Source organism: Maniola jurtina, chromosome 19 (assembly GCF_905333055.1).
Source record: "Maniola jurtina chromosome 19, ilManJurt1.1, whole genome shotgun sequence".
NCBI classification, from domain to species: domain Eukaryota; kingdom Metazoa; phylum Arthropoda; class Insecta; order Lepidoptera; family Nymphalidae; genus Maniola; species Maniola jurtina.
The window spans coordinates 1669407-1686360 of NC_060047.1; the positions used below are offsets into that span (position 1 = coordinate 1669407).

The following is a 16954-nucleotide window of genomic DNA, read 5'->3' on the forward strand; positions in this document are numbered from 1 at the left end:
AAAAATACTTGGTTCTACTCAATTCCGTCTTTTTGTTCTGGCTCTTGGGTATCATAAATATTGGTCCGGCAGTTTACTCAGTGGTTTCTTCATTGTGTAGCTAGAAGTTATTTGAAATTTTCCGCTAGCTCTTGGTCTATTGCACCTTTTAAAAACGAATTGTCTGTTCAATCAAAATTTTAATTGCTCATGCAAATTCCTCAGGCGCTTCCATGGCAGGATAATTTACCTATAGGCTGGAAATAAAAAAACCGGCCAAGTGCGAGTCAGACTCGCACACGAAGGGTTCCGTACTATCGTGATATAGCACTACTTACATTTAGTTTTTTTAATTAGCATTGCGGCCATTTTAATTTTTTTATTAAGTATTTTCGTTGTTAAAGCGGCAACAGTAATGCACTGTGAAAATTTCAACTTCAATAGGTAAACTATTATGGTTTATGATAAACAAGCCGCTAACAGACGGATGGACGGACAGACAGAAAGCGGCCGGACTGCTGCGGCTTTAGTAAGATTCCCGTTCGCACTCTGTTACAGTACCCTAAAACTAATAAAAAAGCCTGACTGCTTAGAAGGCAGGCAATTAGGAATCCCTTATTTCCTAATTGGAAATTCCCAAATTATAACTTATGTAACTATTCTGAGCTAATAGTTTTCGCAGGTTTAGACGACCGCACTGGCGCAATGGTAAGCGCTGTGCTCATAATTGCGGTCCTGGGTTTGTATGGTAGCTTACGTACTAGATCCGACTTCATCCAAGTTCTCCCGTCATCCGTGAGAATATCTTGGATGTGCCTCGGGTTCAAATCGGACATATGACGTAGATATGTCAAAGATGTCCACTGAATAACTTGGATTTGAATTAGAGATCGGATTAGTGCGTAAGCAATATCCGAATTCGGTCCGAGTTTTTTATATCTGTATTTTTACGGATTCAAGTCGGCAACCGCTCTATAGTTTATTATAAGCTTATTTGCATTTCTGTTTTGGTTTACATCACATCACACTAATATTATAAAGGCGAAAGTTTGTGAGTATGTGTGTGTGTGGTTACTCCTTCACGCAAAAACCACAGGACAGATTTGGCTGAAATTTGGAATGGAGATAAATAATATCCTGGATTAGCAGTTAGCACATAGGCTACTTTTTATCCCGGAAAATTAAAGAGTTCCCACAGGATTTCGAAAAACCTTAATCCACGCGCGCGAAGTCGCGGGCATCGGCTAGTTAAAGCATATTTCATTTCATTCATATGAAATTCATTCATTACTTCATATGAAACATAAGATCTCTTCAAATAATGTTTTATTAGCTAAACACAACTTGTCGAGTCTTTGGTCAAGTGTCGGTGGATATCGTCGAACAGTTTGAGCCCCAGTGTGAACATGGTAATGCTCTTAAGCAGCTGCCAGCTGTACGGGTCTTTTGTCTTCTTCCACAAGTTGCTAGCGCTCTTCCACGCGGACAAAAATCCAAGTTTCATGGAATGGTACAGCTGAAAGGAAACATGTATACACCTAAACTTACTGCTTGGGGTAGTTACCTACGCGTAAAGTGCCCGGCAAACAACTTGAGTATTAACGCGAATGGCAGATGCACGCCATTGGTTGATCAGTCGGCGCGAGTGCACGCGATTGGTTGATACATTGACTTTTGCTGCCCGGATTCGCCAACTTTCACATACTACGCTGCTTCAGGTCCAAGTTATTTGCCGGACACTATAGTTAGTAGGTTCGGTTGCCGAAACTTCTTCACTAATAATGAATGACAGGACAGCGATCACTCTACATCCCCCAAACACGGCCCGTTACTGAGTGTAGGGATTAAATACCACAACCCTCTAGATAAATCCCTCTTCACTCGCACTTATAATCCTCGACCACTCATGTTGGAAGAAACTCTTTAGAGTTTAAAGGATCCATAATAACAGTTGTCTGATATTATTAGCCTGTTAGAAATCAGAACTGGAATATTGTAGAAGATTCTGCTACTAGGAAGAAATTAAAGGCCTACATTAAGGAGTTTCATTAAGTACTCCTACCATTGTGATTAATGGAAAGGGTTCACAAGCACAACCCTCAACAATGAGGAGAATGAGATACATAGTACACTAACATCATCATGTGGTGGCTCTGGCTCTCGTCCAGCTCGCACTGCCGGTCTCACCCCAGAAGAAGTTCCAGGTATATCCTCATTGAGAAAAGACGCGCGGGGCACAGGCGCTGCAGTTCTCTGCGACTGCCCGCTCTCCGGTTCGTCAACATTTTGGTTCTGTTTCCTGATGCACGTCTTCAACTTGCAGCCGGGCATTTAATAGTTTTTATAGGTACCTTTCGCGTTTAGTCCTGCACGGTTTATCATAGTTTCTTTAAAAGGTAAAACCATAGAGATAATACGTTCATGGATAAAATTGATGTTAATTTATGGTTGAAATATTTACGTATTGACATAGAGTTGACATTTTATGTTTTTAATATTCGGAACCACAGACATGGATTTTATATCGGTGTTCAGAGCATGTTCAGAGTAATATGTATTGCATGGATTATCTATATTAAAAGACATACCAAGCTTTAGAGTGGTGAGTTAAAGCGTGTGAAAGAGTCAGAGAGGGAGAGTACCTGTCTACACTGGACTTGGAACATGCACTAGCGTTTCTAGTGCATGTCCAATATTAAGATGACCTGGAATTTGTTTAATTTAACTTACCGTAAAACACTTTGTAAAATTGTAAAAGATAAAGATAGCTAAGAATTAAAATATTATATAAGTAAATAGTAGATGGCAGTCTTTGCCAACGTGATTTTAAATTCATTTTAACTTGTGGTGAAAAATAATAATCGGGAAACATGATTTCCTTGATATTTCATTTAATTTTTACATTTGCCTACCTTGACTCTACCTACCTTAGGTATATCAATTAAGCACCATTAGCGAAAGTCAATTTATTAGAGAAAGAGCCAGCACTTACCAGACTTTTCCGCTGATCAACCTTCCTGTGCTGGAGACAATGAGCAGGGAAACTTTCAGCTTTTATAAAATAACGAAGGTCTGGCACGCGCTGGCTCTTTTAGTCCATATGAATTCATATTTATACATGTTGAGATTTTTAAAGGAGTGCGGCGACAATAGGTAATGCTTATTTTAATACATTTCAAGAGGTAGATAAGTTACACGTCAGTCGAAAAATGCTCTAAAATTAGGTCTTTGACCACACTAATTAGGGGTTTGCTCACTTTTCGCTTTTCTTCATATTGGTCTTCAGTATTTTTCTCTCCCTTCTTAAATGTTTGCTTTCTTTAAATGTCTGTTTTCTCCTGTCTGTTTTGCTAGTGTTTTTGTCCATGTTTAAATGTATCCTGTTTTTTTTTTCTGGTTAGTGTTTCTTGTCACGTATAACTTGAATAGGTACCTTAAAGGCTATAGTAAAATGTCATCTTCCAGGCAAGCGCAAGCGCACTCCAGCTTAGATCGCATCTTTGCTTGTATTAGGTTTGATTGTATTATTTCTCGTCAAACGCAAAACAATTAATTTTATCATTGTCCTTTTATCATGCTCTCCTTTCCTTAATTCTTCTTTTCTTGCTCTTTCTTTAAGCGTTTCTTTTGTGTTTCTTCTGAGTTCTGTCTCTCTTTTCTTTGAATTTATTGAATTGTCTGTCATTTTTTGTTCTTCTTCTTTTAGGTTTTCTGTGTTTCCTATTTACTGTTTGCCTTTACTTAAAACCTACTGTACAAATTAGTCACTATTATCTTCAGCGTATGTTGTCCAAAATCCAATCCATATAATTTGCGACCCTCGTATAAACCCCTGGGAAACCTCCGAGGCCGCATCGCTTGGAGCCGTAAGACACGATCCCTCGTTGCACGTATCGGACCCCTACCCCTGCCCTGGTCCTGCCAGGGTATAGGAGGGGACCGCCCGAGTCTCCACCGCAGGAGTCCTTGTCTCGTATCCCTCCAGCGCAAAGCTGTGACTTGTCGATACGGGGAGACCTGAAACAGATGTTTATAATCATGGAAAAGTTATCAGGAAAAAAAATCAGGAGGGTAGGCGATATTACGCAAAATGGCGCTTCGTACTCCGTCAGTCGTTCTCATTACGTAAACAAAACAATATTTTAGGACTGGATAACGTCTGTCGGGTCAGTTAGTTTTACAGTAGAACAACAACTTTGAGACTAGTTATATTACCTTTCGACCGTATTTTGTCATGCCGTCAACTGATGGACAACTACTGCTTGGCATAGGTCTCATGTAGGGACATCTATACGGTGGTCTTGTTAAATTCGGCTAAATTGGTTCCAAATAACCCGTACCCTAGACTAACCCTAGACACTTTCAAGTAGGTAATAAATGCAGAAGACATATTTCTTCTTTTCTATTTTTAACAACCTCCCTGGCCAGGCGAGCGCTATGATCTCTTATAAGTGAGAGGTCCTGGGTTCTATTCCCGGCAGGGGCAGTTCGTAAATTTATAACAGCTCTCTCTATCGCTCACCTTACCCGTTTTATGTCTGCTAAGCTGAGAGTAGGTATCCTCTATAGCTTCTACGTCTTCCCCCTGCTGGCCAACAGATTCATGCGATGGATCTCTATAGCTTACCCATTATAAATAGCCTGGCAGTCTCTATTGGAGATGATGGGCAGGTCCACGCTAAGAAGCACCGGCGACTGCAGCCCATCCTCTGTGGCGCCCCAGCCGGCCACCACGCCGTTCACACCCTCCAGGTTCTCAGACTGTAGTTCGGGGGATGTTGGTAAGCAAATAGGTTTCATGCTCTCTGAAATAACCATAAACTTACAATTTTTTCGCTACGCTCACAAACTAAGTTATGCGAAACTTTTTTAGAAACTCCAAGAACTTGCCCAAGAATTCAATCAAATCCTGAGCAGTTTCTTATTCATATTCATAATTCACCACGTGCTTTTAGGAGAAGGACTAAATTATGTGGTATTATACTTCGAATTTGTATAGGGTAGAACAGTCTTAAGGTTCTAAGTTCCATATCTCCCCTTCTTTTTCTTCTAAAGGGGGGTTTCTAAAGTAAACGACCCCTGAAAAGCGAGGAATTTTTAAAATTATGTCAGCTTACTGATTCACTGACTCTGTGTTCACTGAATCATGGCCACCGAGCTCATTTCTTTTAAATCACTGAAGGTTTTCTGCGAAACTTATTTTATATCAACATAGAACCAAGTAATTATCAAGACTGCGGTTTTAGAAAAATGCAGAGGAAAGAGGAAGCCGCAAGAGATGGAATGTTAACAAGTTCTCACCTAAGGTAAAGTCGGCTGGTTCTGCCAACCTTATGAGACCGATGTCATCTCCCAGCCTCTGAGGAGAGTAATCTGGATGCGGGATGACGGTGTCTACGGCAACATTCTGAAAAAAAAAAGACTGCATAAATTTGGTGGGTCTGCCACTAAGACCGGGCGGTCTAGAGTTCGGAGTTCAGAGGTCTATGTTCCATGTTAAATTTTATTAGGCCGTTTTGTTTTTACTCGTGCTATAAGTATACATCGATGGCTATAAGGCATTGGTACCGCATTTCTTGATTCTAAGTCAACGGGAAGTACACGATAGACAGACAGCGAAGTGTTCCTAAAATAAAAGCTCTTTTTTAACCGATTTACTAAAAAGGGATTTTCCTTTTGAGGCACGGACCTCTAAAAATTATGTAGGTAATGGTGGTGAAAAAGTTTGTGTTTTTATAACCTACCTAAAAAAACGTATACTTACATAAAATAATTAATTTATGCTTGAATTAATTAATTGCCTATTTTGATGGGTAAGTACCTAACGTTATTTCATTATTTTACCTGATACATTCCTAACAGATTTTACCTTCAACTACAAATACGCAAAATGCCACTTTATAGTTTTTAAAATCAAAACCAGTTTGTAAAAGGAAAACATGGTAGATAAACCAGGATAAAGCTATCAAAACTTTGAACTTACATACCTACTTAACTACGAACTACGATACCTAGGTACCTAAAGCATTTAACGTAGATTCATGTGGGATACAATATTATATAATCTAATAAGTAGGTAGCTATATCTATAATACCTATGAAAATTTTTCGTTCACTTGGTAACTTGGCACCAGGCGATCGTGCATCTATCATCCATTGAGGACCTAAATATATTATACACGAGTAGGTACATATAATATTACTTCAAACCGCTCATCAGTGGTTGATATTTGCGTAAAGGTTTCTGACATAGTAGGGGCCATCACTAATCCATCAACATACAATTATTATAGGTGGTGCAAGAGTGGCATTGCAAAGTAAGCCAGGCATTTTGGAGTTGGTTTGCGGGTATATTTTTATTTTAAACATAAAAATAGCGAGCTAGTGAGCAGGGGATCACCTGATGTTAAATGATTACCACCGCTCATGAATATTTGCAGCACTAGAGGAACTGCCAATGCGTTACGGGTCGGCCTTTTAAAAATTTGTTGATCCGCCCCTTGAAACATCCATGTTGAAATCTACTGGGAACACCAACCGCCCGAAAGGAATGGATTCAACAATTTGCATGAGCGTGGAAAGAATTGAAGAAAGTGAGAGATTAAGTGTGCTTATGTGATGTCTTCTCGATTGGTTTCAGAACTTAGCCATTATCAAAATAGGAGTTTTTTTTTAACTAAAGAATTGCGAGTAAACGAGCATGCGGGTCACCCGCCGTCCATGAACATTTGACCTTGAATATTTTGAGCTTGACTATTTGTTGGAAACTCACCATAGGACAGAAATTTATCAATATCGAAGTAAAAGGAGGTACACTCACTCGAACTTTAGGCGCGCAAAACAGTTCCCCTTCCATCCTCTCACAGTCCGGATCTCTTCGCACGTCGTATTCTCCCAGTATGACTGACCGCAGCTTCAGCTTTGTTCCAAGGTTTGATATGCAGTGAGCAGCAGTAAGGACGTACCACTCTGTTATCAAGGTCCCTCCACAACTCAATTTGGTGCCACGTGCTGAAATTTATAATTAACAAATAGTAAAAACACATAATTATGCCTGGAAAGTGCTGATTCTGCGACTAACAGCAATTTGATTACAACCAGCTCACTTCTGAGCACGGGTCTTCCCTGAGAATGAGAAGGGTCCGGCTATATAGTCCATTACTCTGGCCAAGTGCGGATCTGGAGACTTAAAATAACTTAGAGATCTCTCAGGCATAAAGGTTTCCTCACGATGTTTTCCTTTACCAGCAAGTGGTTTTATATAGGTAAACACAAATTTAGAGGTAGCCCAAGATTGAAGCTCCAACCTCCCGAACAGAAGGCCAACGTCTTAACCACAAGCCAATCACAGCTTTAAAACAAGTACAATATTGTCTGGTGGGAGGCTTGGGCCGTGGCTAGTTACCACCCTACCGGCAAAGCCGTGCCACCAAGCGATTTAGCGTTCCAGTATGATACCGTGTAAAAACCGATCAGGGGTTTAATGAAACTGCCATATCCCTTTCAAGTTAGCCCGCTTTCATCTAAGACTGCATCATCATTTACCATCAAATGGGATCGCAGTCAAGACCTAATTTGTATCAGAATAAAAAAAGGAGTTTTTGTAAATATCATGATTATGTATTTACCTGAGTCATAAGATAATAGAACCATCCAGGGCATTTCAAAGAGCTTGGTTCTGTTGCCTCCAAATATCCTTTCACCTTCAATAGCTCCACACTCGAGTGGCAGAAGATCGAGGTTACGGTGATAGCTTACATCTGGTATCCTTTCTATTGAATTATCAACAGTATTCTTATTGCTATCCCATTTGTTATTATTACTTTCATCTCTGTTTCCCCCGCCATTGTTTGCGTATGGGTCTTTGCCTGAAAAGATAATCATGTCATCATTCGCATACATTTAGTTAATTTTTTTACTGGAAGTTAGCACATGTAGGTACTTAGTAAGTTGAGGTTATTATACAATTGGTTTAGTGACAGAGAAGCATGAAAGCAATCGGTTCTGCATCCAGCTGTCCACAACCATTGTATTGTTGGTTTTTGAGTTGAATAACTTATCTGCTCAGTAGAAACTGTGTACAAAACCACTAGAAGTCAAGACAAAGTCACTAGAAGTAGAATTTTTTGTCGATTCTTCTTAGTAGAACATTTCAAACCACGCACTGGTTCAAAATGATCTACCGAAAAGAGTGTGCAGTGCAGTGCAGTGGTAGATGCGTTTGAATATTCAATGCAATTTCAATAATAAGTTTATTTTATATTTCATTATTTTCTAAATAAACAGATGTAAAGTTATGTTCTAAAACGTTATATTTTGTCACGTAAGTTTCAACTAAAAATCAGTGCTAGTGCTATTGTGTAGGCAATAGCATGGATGTACTACCCATTTTATTAGTTGGCATATTTAATATGCATATATCCGTTTTGCATAAATATGGTTTTTGCTTCAATATTTTTTTTTAAATAATCCATTATTTTTCTTGCTTACCTTCTCCAGTATTATAAGGATCTTGATTTCCACCGGAACCCCAAGAGTTACTTCCACCGGAACCCCAAGAGTTACTTCCACCGGAACCCCATGCGTTACTTCCACTGGAACCCCATGTATCACTTCCACCAGACCCCCACGTATTACTGCTCGGTTTAGTTGTCCAGTCGTTATGGTTTCCACTATGATGAGGACCCTTGTCGTAAGGATCCTCTTTCCCGTACTCGTGGGATCCCCAGCGGTCGTCGGGTCTTGATGTGAACGGTGTCTGCGTATTGGCACTATTGGCGCTGGGATCGCAGCACACCTGAAAGATTACGATTTTTCCTTTTACTTAAATAAGTGGTGATGGATTCTATATGAAATCCGGCAATACTGATTAAAAAACTTTGTCATCAGTATGAAACTGTCCAGTAATTTCCATTACAGTTCTCTTGGAAATTGCTGGCGTGCGGCCGCCGCCCAACCAGTAAAGGCCCGATTACGGTCCTCTGTAATGAAATCCTTTCTTCTGGAAAGTAGTAGTTTAGGAGCAAGGAATATAATCTTACCAGTGGTTCGTCATAGTCGAAGCCACATCCCAGCCTCTTCAGTTTGTCCCTCATGTGTGAAGGCATGGGAGTACCGCAGTGTTTGATCTCGTTCACCAAATGGGTACATTTTGACAACTGCTTGCAAGTGCCCGGCCGGTTATCAGCTGTGCAACTTTCTCCTTTGAACACTGGAATTCAGAAGTTGATTTTTGAGCTAGACATTACATGCTAATTCAGATTCACCACTGTACCATCAGCATAGATGCCCATATGGAAAATAGGTTGATTAATATTTAATTTGGAATTCACGGACTCTTGCCAAAGGAGCGCTGCTCCTATATCGATATGGCTCTCAATAACAATACGATGCGCGGGAGCGATTCGATTAAGCCACCTTTCAAACAAAAAAAACTAAATTAGAATCGGTTCATTAGTTTAGGAGCTACGATGCCACAGACAGATACACAGATACACACGTCAAACTTATAACACCGCTCTTTTTGGGTCGGGGGTTAAAAAATGTATAATGTGTTGTACCTACCTATATTCTATAAGTTTAATAAATAAATAAGTAAATAATAATTAATAATTAATTGGAAATAAAGGCTTTATAAAATATAATTATTAATTTTAATTCAAAACACATTAGGTATAATTACATAGTTAGTTAATATAAAGTACGCAATGTATATATTTAAAACATGTGCAAAAGTTATTATAAACCCATATCATCATCGTTTAGTTATAGTAAAGTAGGTAAATAGGTATTTTAACTATGTATCAGCTTAATTATATAAAAATGCGTAGATACCATAATTCCTAATAGCTGTGTTTACGTCCAATTAGTATAACTTTAAAATGTGTGCGATTCTTAAGAATCGAACTTCTAAAACCCAATTACACTCGTAACTTTAACAAACTTGGAACCTAAAACTATATTTAGGTATAATTTGAGTAATAATACTTAATTGTGTACCTACTTCTTTTTATTTTTAACGATGACTTGAAAACACTGCATATTTAAAAACTGATATTTCTAAAAAAGTATGGCGCATAGGATACGTAGCAAACTTGTTCGAAACATATTTTTCCTATATTTTAGTGATACCTCAAGAACATCTTTTTTAATTTAATCGCTTTTTAGCAAAAGGACAGGTGAGCTGGACGCGAGGAGAGAGGAGAAATATGTATTCGTAAATGCATAGATGAGTCCGCCAAAGTCTCGCTACTTGTCGCTATAATGTCCCTTACGTAACATTATCTCGACAATGCTCGTCAAGACAATGACAGCAGAGACGAATGTGTGGACAGGGAGCTCGGAGAGCTCGCATGTAACAAGTGTAAATTAAAAATTTATAACACCCCCGACAAGTGAAGGTTACAGTAACTAGAAAAGAGCTGATAACTTTCAAACGGCTGAACTGATTTTCTTGGACTACTCCGCGCCTAATATCTAAAGTATCTGAGTTTTCCAAAACATCATTTTCAAATAAATAATTATGTATTTAGGCAACGTCCATCTTGACAGCTTGACATTTTGTCAATTGACATAATATTAAGAACCTAACGGTTATCTAACCTTCTTTTCTACAAGAAAACTAGAAAAGAGCTGATAACTCTTAAACGGCTGAACCAATTTTTTTGGATTATAGCTAAGAACACTCTCGATCAAGCCATCTTTCAAACAAAAAAAAGTAAATTAAAATCGGTTCATTCGTTTAGGCGCTACGATGCCACAGACAGATCCACAGATACACAGATACACAGATACACAGACACACAGATACACAGATACACACGTCAAACTTATAACACCCCTCTTTTTGGGTCGGGGGTTAAAAATATGTAAACGCACCGATAAAGAGCCGGGTATCCAAGTCAAGCCTTTATACATCTATTCAAGGAAAAAATGTTAATGTTCTACAACAGCCTTGAGGTTTCTTTAAAAAAGGAGCAGGTAAAGAACATTTATTTTTTCTATGTTTTTTCTTATATCTAGGTGCTTACTAAATTATAATAATATACACTTACTTAAAATGTCTTTGTAAGTATACCTACTATTTAATCTCTGCATTGAAAAAAGGATAAACTGACTCTACGTCCAGGTCCAGACACTTGATAGGTAGGATTTCTCTATGACGTAGGTAGGATTATTAATTTTAAGAAATTCCACCTTTTAGAGGACAAAGATATGCAAATGCGACATTGCATAATATTATGACATGATAGGGCGCATACACGTCTTATAGAGTGTAACTTTATGTAGAGGGGGCATTTTATTTTTGGCGCGAATCAGGGGGTAAAGTCGACCTTGTTACGGGCTTTGCGAATGTGCGCGGTGAAGCTCATTTTCCTATCAAAAGTTACACCCAGATACTTGGATTTAGTTTGCCAAGGGATGGCGGCGGTCGTCAAGGGGAATTTCGACCTATCGGAGTTTATCGGCTGATTTAATTTAGAACCTTTCAAAGAGCGCTGTTGCGTTTTTTCCGGGTTAACCTCTATTTTCCAAAGACGGAACTTAGGCCCTAGGCAACGGACTGCCTTTTGGAATCGAGCTTTAACGTTACGGTAATTTAATTTGGTGTATCTGTTTAGAGCGGTATCATGCGTGAAATAATCTGGGAATGTCGCTGGTTAAACAACACGTATAGAAGGGGAGAGAGCACACAGCCTTGAGGGATTCCTGCTCGGATCGGTCTTGTTGAGGATCTAGACAGCAGACATCGAGCAGCTAAAGTTCGATTGATGAAAGATTGTCCTAGTAAAGTCTTTTGGGCACGTCTAGGCGATGTCTAAGTCATGTAGATCAAGCCAGCTGGCCCCACTTTATCGAATGCTTTGGCTAAATCGAAGAAGAGAACTCCCGTTGGGATGCCTTTCGTTTTGAACCAGTCAAACACTTGCAATATTATATTTGTTCCACCAATCGGAAGTTCAGATTCAAATTTTGCATATTCGGGTGCAAATGGTGCATTTTCGGGTGGAAGTAGTGCATATACGGGTGCAAATGGTTGGCCATAACACGGGCGCAGGGTCTTTTAGGGCGCACCCTAAGCACGAAGGTATATCTATTCATTTGCCCTAAGACCCTGCATCCATGTGCGCTGCACATTCACAGTTCACACCCTGCACCATAGGTAAAGCCGGCACTGATACAGTGGCCCGCAAACAACTTGAGCATTGACGCGATTGGGTGGCGAGTGGCGCGTTCACGGATTAGTTGATCAGTTAGCGCGGATGCACGCGATTGGTTGATACGTCGACTTTCGCTGCCCAGATTCGCCAATTTTCTCCCACTCTTGGTCCAAGATGTTTGCCGGGTACTATACGTAGGTCTAATTACTAACTACCTACTGTTGTGTTTTTGTGTTTTTTGTTTATAAATACAAATTATGACTTAAGCAAAGTAAAACTGCGTATTTAAATGTGGTTTGGGTCCGCAGTTGCGGTTTCTTGGAAGATAATTAAAATTAAATGTCATAAATTAAATTTCTTTAATAATTTTATTATTTTAAGGAAAATCCCAGTTGAAACTTGAAACACAAAGGTTTATAGGTATGTTTATTTGAGTACCCGCATTGGAAAATTACAAATTACTTAAGTATGCTTAGCATTCTAAATGCGAACCCAACCTACCTGAGTGCAGTGAACTTATGCAAATATCTAGCCCCGGTTGTTTTTACTTTTTAGTGTAAAAACTTGTTATTAGTAGCGTTAGCGGGAAATGCTTACTTACTCGTACTTATGGTATTTTTTCACAAATAACAAAATCGCTAACTGTCGATATTAATATCTACTTATCTAATAATAATCAATCTATCCGTAATCTCAGTTTAAATTACCTACCGACGTTGTTAATTATTTTCAAAAAATACCACACATAACGGTATTTGACAGGTTTTTAAATATCGTTCTGCGTTAACAGGGCTTTCTCCGTCACTCGTTTCATACAATCGTAGTTCCAATTTCATTTGAATAATAGGCAACCAAAGTCCATGAAATTTTGCAGACATATTCTAGAAACTAATATCTGTGTCTGTGGTGTTTTAGATTTTTCTAAAAATATGTAGTTTTAAAATTACTGGGGCTCAAAGATTTGTATGAAATTTTTTAAGGCCGCGTAACTTTGAAACCGAATATTTTAACAGAAATCTGGAAAATCACAGACATAGATATTAGTTTCTAGAATATGTCTGCAAAATTTCATGGACTTTGGTTGCTTAGTATTCAAATGAAATTGGAACTACGATTGTATGAAACGAGTGACGTAGAGAGCCCTCTCACTGATGTCTAAGGACTCAGTAAAATAAATATTTTACGTCCCATCAATTACATACAGGGCGTAATCAGAACGCTTACAAAAAACTTAGCGTTATTATTATACTACCCAATGCCAATAACCATTTGCCTTATCTTGTAGTTTAAGGCCTCATTCGCACGAGAACTTTTTAAACGTCCGTTAAAAAAGCATTCAAATAGAACAAAATATGCATTCCCAAGCATCTGTTCACACGTCAACGCTTTTTTAACGCTCACTTTGTATTTTCAGCGCAACGCCGGGGTTTAACGCAACGCTTTTTTAACGCTCGTGCGAATTAGGGCTTAGTGATTATATTATGTTATGTATATACGATCGATTAGGTAAGTAATTTATCGACAGACTAGCTTATGTCTGCGACTTTGTCCGCGTGGACTATAATATATATACATTTCAAACCCCTATTTCTACTCCCCAGCCCAGAGGTTGATTTTTCAAAAATCCTTTCCAAGCAGAGGTCTACTTCATAGTACCTACGTAACTATCTACTATCTGCATGCTAAATTTCAGCCCGACCAATCGAGTAGTTTGAGCTTTGCTTTGATAGATCAGTCAGTCAGTCAGTCAGTCAGTTTTCCTTTCTACCTACATTACACTAGGCACCGACTTTTAACACCAGTTCATTTAATTGGTCACAGACTTGGATGAATTAACCACAGTATGATTGGTAGCTTTCTGTTTAGAGCCCCCGCAGACTTACAATTGCAAGTTGGGCAACTAAATCGCACAGTATACAAATAAGCACAGTGACTTATGACATCCCGCACATCTTATCCAACTAAATTGTTCAACTAAATAATTGGACATCGATTGTATCAGAATCGAAATTCCCTTCCGATTACGCACAATTAAAAAGTTGCCCAACTATTGGCCGACAGCTTATTAGCACGGGGACCCTATACAAGCTCGCAGACTATCCAACTTAGTTGGTCAGTCGCACGGCAAGATGCAAGGGGACGTTACGCGCGCGCGTGATTTCCCCGCGCCCGGACCATCGACGATGGGCACGACAACGGTCACCCGATCAATCATTGCAAACGATAAAGTAGAACAGCTTATAGATGAGGTGCAAAAAAGACTTAAAACAAGCTTATCAAAATAAGGAATACTCATTCTGTAGTACGAAAAATTATCTGGATAACATCTCAGTTTAGAATGCAAGATAATGATGTTGCCCATGTTCTAATCTATCACTTAATACAGGATGAACCCAAAAAGTTCTCTTTTCGTCTTCTTTTTATTAATATGGGAATGAGAGCTTTTTTTCCGCATTTTCACGCACACGTCACCGCGCTAGCAACACTGTCACCGACTAAATCAATTTAGTCTGCGTTAGTCTGCGTCTAACAAGTCAACCGATACAATATAGTTGGCCGATTAAATTGTGAAAGTTCGCGATTTCGTTGTTCGATAGTCGCTCAACTTGAAATTGTAGGTCTGCGGTGGCTCTTAATCCTTATCATACATCCTCATCACATTGATTGGTAGTAAATTAGCAATTGAATATGCCAATGTGAGAAAACCATTAATAACGCATTTTAATTAGAATCTTCAATTAGATTCAGGTGTTACTAGGTTTGCATTTTCCACGGTTTTACTAGGTACTTACAATACTTACCTACCAGATACGTAGGTAGGTACCTCGATATTTTTTATAAAAGAAAGAATTTCAGGTGTCCACTTGTATGATCATGTTAGATTCGAACAAAGAATTACCGTTTATGTTTGTATCAACAAAGGTTTAGTATAAGTACCTACTTAATTTAAATTTATTACGCACAAAGATGCCTAGGTCTGATGGCTACGGCAGTGGCTAGTTGCCACTCTACCGGCAAAGCTATGCCGCGTAGAAACTAGAAAGTCTAGAAACCGATAAGGAATACTCCTGAGATAAAGGGGATTGGTGAGAAAATCATATGATACTTACAACATTCTATAGGCAGCACCACAATCACAAAGCACATGAAACACTTGTAAAACATCGTATAATTATTTTATTTATATGACCTCTAGGTCACCTCACTATCATCAAAATATCGATAACACAACACATGTGGCGCCCGTGTCCACAATCCACATGTCATTCGCGGGCAAGCAAGCAAGGATCACTAATATAGAACCCACTAAAACAATGAATAAATCACAGTACACATCACTACTAGGAAGCGCGAGGCGCGGGTCGATCGGGTGATTAAAGATTATAAATTAAAAAAAAATACGAACTGATTGAAAACGTCTTTTTTTAGGGTCCCGTACCTCAATAGGAAAAACGGAACCCTTATAGGATCACTTTGTTGTTTGTCTGTCTGTCTGTCTGTCCGTCCGTCCGTCCGTCGTCTGTCAAGAAACCTATAGGGTACTTCTCGTTGACCTAGAATCATGTTTGGCAGGTAGGTAGGTCTTATAGCACAAGTAAAGGAAGAAATCTGAAAACGTAAATTTTTGTTTACATAATTAAAAAAAAATTAAAATGTGTTTCAATTTTCAAAGTAAGATACCAAGTGGGGTATCATACGAAAGGGCTTTATACCTGTGCATTCTAAAACAAAATTATAATAATATTATTGATTCAAAAATATTCATTATCATTTGCAAGCAGGTCTAATTGCAGCCAAGCGCTAGTCTATAAAATGTAAATTAAAAAACCGGCCAAGTGCGAGTCGGACTCGCGCACCGAGGGTTCCGTACTATTTTTTCGATATTTTGCATGATAAATCAAAAACTATTATGCGTAAAAATAAATAAAAATCTGTTTTAGAGTGTACATGGTACAGGTAAAGCCCTTTCATATGATACGTTTTCAGATTTATTCCTGTACTTGTGCTATAATGCCAAATTTCATGATTCTAGGTCAACGGGAAGTACCCTATAGGTTTCTTGACAGACAGACAGACAACAAAGTGATCCTATAAGGGTTCCGTTTTTCCTTTTGAGGTACGGAACCCTAAAAAAATGGGTATTAGTGAGTCACTTGTTTGTGAACTGGTTTGTTGCCCCCTTATCAGTTGGTCTTCTCAATTATTGAGAGATATACTTGTATCAGTGCATTGATATACAAAACCTAAGATATGCATACCTATGACTAAGAATCCTAAGATCCTACGATCTCCCGTGTAGTTCTTATCTCTAAAAGGTTTGAAGGTTCTATCATTTATGTAGTTTAAAAAATTACTCTTGTTGTTTCCTCTGTAATTGTGATCGCTATCAAAAACTTAGCGCTAATATTATTCTACTTAAGCACAATCCAATACCATTAACTATTTGTAGGTATTGGATTGTGTTTGTGATATATAATGCCTTATTCTTGTAGTTTTAATGATTTAGTATTTTTCCAACCCGCAATGTATAGCGTACAAGCTCGGGGTCAATAATGCCTATGACGCGGCATGGACTTCGCAGCACACAATATGTGCTCACGCATCTATCTACGCAATGTTCGTTGACCTCATGCGTCAGTCAGATCAGAAGGACCTCAAACGAACTTTTAATAAAGTACAGGTTTTAAATTTATTTTTCGGTTTTTTCGTGGTACCTTATCTATGTATAGACGGGCGGATGGACGGACAGACTGACAGTGGAGACTTTTTGGATACAGAACCCTAAGAATAAAATAATGGACGAACTAATTGGA

At 38.7% G+C, this 16954-nt stretch overlaps 2 protein-coding genes across 7 annotated transcripts; both read right to left on the reverse strand.

The window, feature by feature from the left end:
• Positions 1-1288: 1288 nt before the first annotated feature.
• On the reverse strand, positions 1289-2799 carry LOC123874848. 5 transcript variants are annotated; one of them, XM_045920373.1, is made up of 3 exons: positions 2710-2799; positions 2116-2366; positions 1289-1495 (listed from the first exon to the last, which is right to left on the reverse strand). In XM_045920373.1, the coding sequence occupies exons 2-3, from the start codon at positions 2308-2310 to the stop codon at positions 1313-1315; spliced, it is 378 nt and encodes a 125-aa protein (XP_045776329.1). In that variant the 5' UTR covers positions 2311-2366; positions 2710-2799; the 3' UTR covers positions 1289-1312. The 5 variants fall into 5 exon arrangements, with proteins under 5 accessions (XP_045776329.1, XP_045776331.1, XP_045776332.1 ...); XM_045920375.1 differs by having other exon boundaries at positions 2116-2345; positions 2710-2795; XM_045920376.1 differs by lacking the exon at positions 2710-2799 and adding an exon at positions 2486-2549 and having other exon boundaries at positions 2167-2369.
• Positions 2800-3121: 322 nt separating this feature from the next.
• LOC123874847 (phenoloxidase-activating factor 3-like) lies at positions 3122-15492 on the reverse strand. 2 transcript variants are annotated; one of them, XM_045920370.1, is made up of 8 exons: positions 15251-15492; positions 9021-9190; positions 8465-8776; positions 7608-7842; positions 6800-6990; positions 5281-5386; positions 4607-4784; positions 3122-3996 (listed from the first exon to the last, which is right to left on the reverse strand). In XM_045920370.1, the coding sequence occupies exons 1-8, from the start codon at positions 15303-15305 to the stop codon at positions 3756-3758; spliced, it is 1488 nt and encodes a 495-aa protein (XP_045776326.1). In that variant the 5' UTR covers positions 15306-15492; the 3' UTR covers positions 3122-3755. The 2 variants fall into 2 exon arrangements, with proteins under 2 accessions (XP_045776326.1, XP_045776325.1); XM_045920369.1 differs by having other exon boundaries at positions 7608-7847; positions 8470-8776; positions 15251-15490.
• Positions 15493-16954: the final 1462 nt, after the last annotated feature.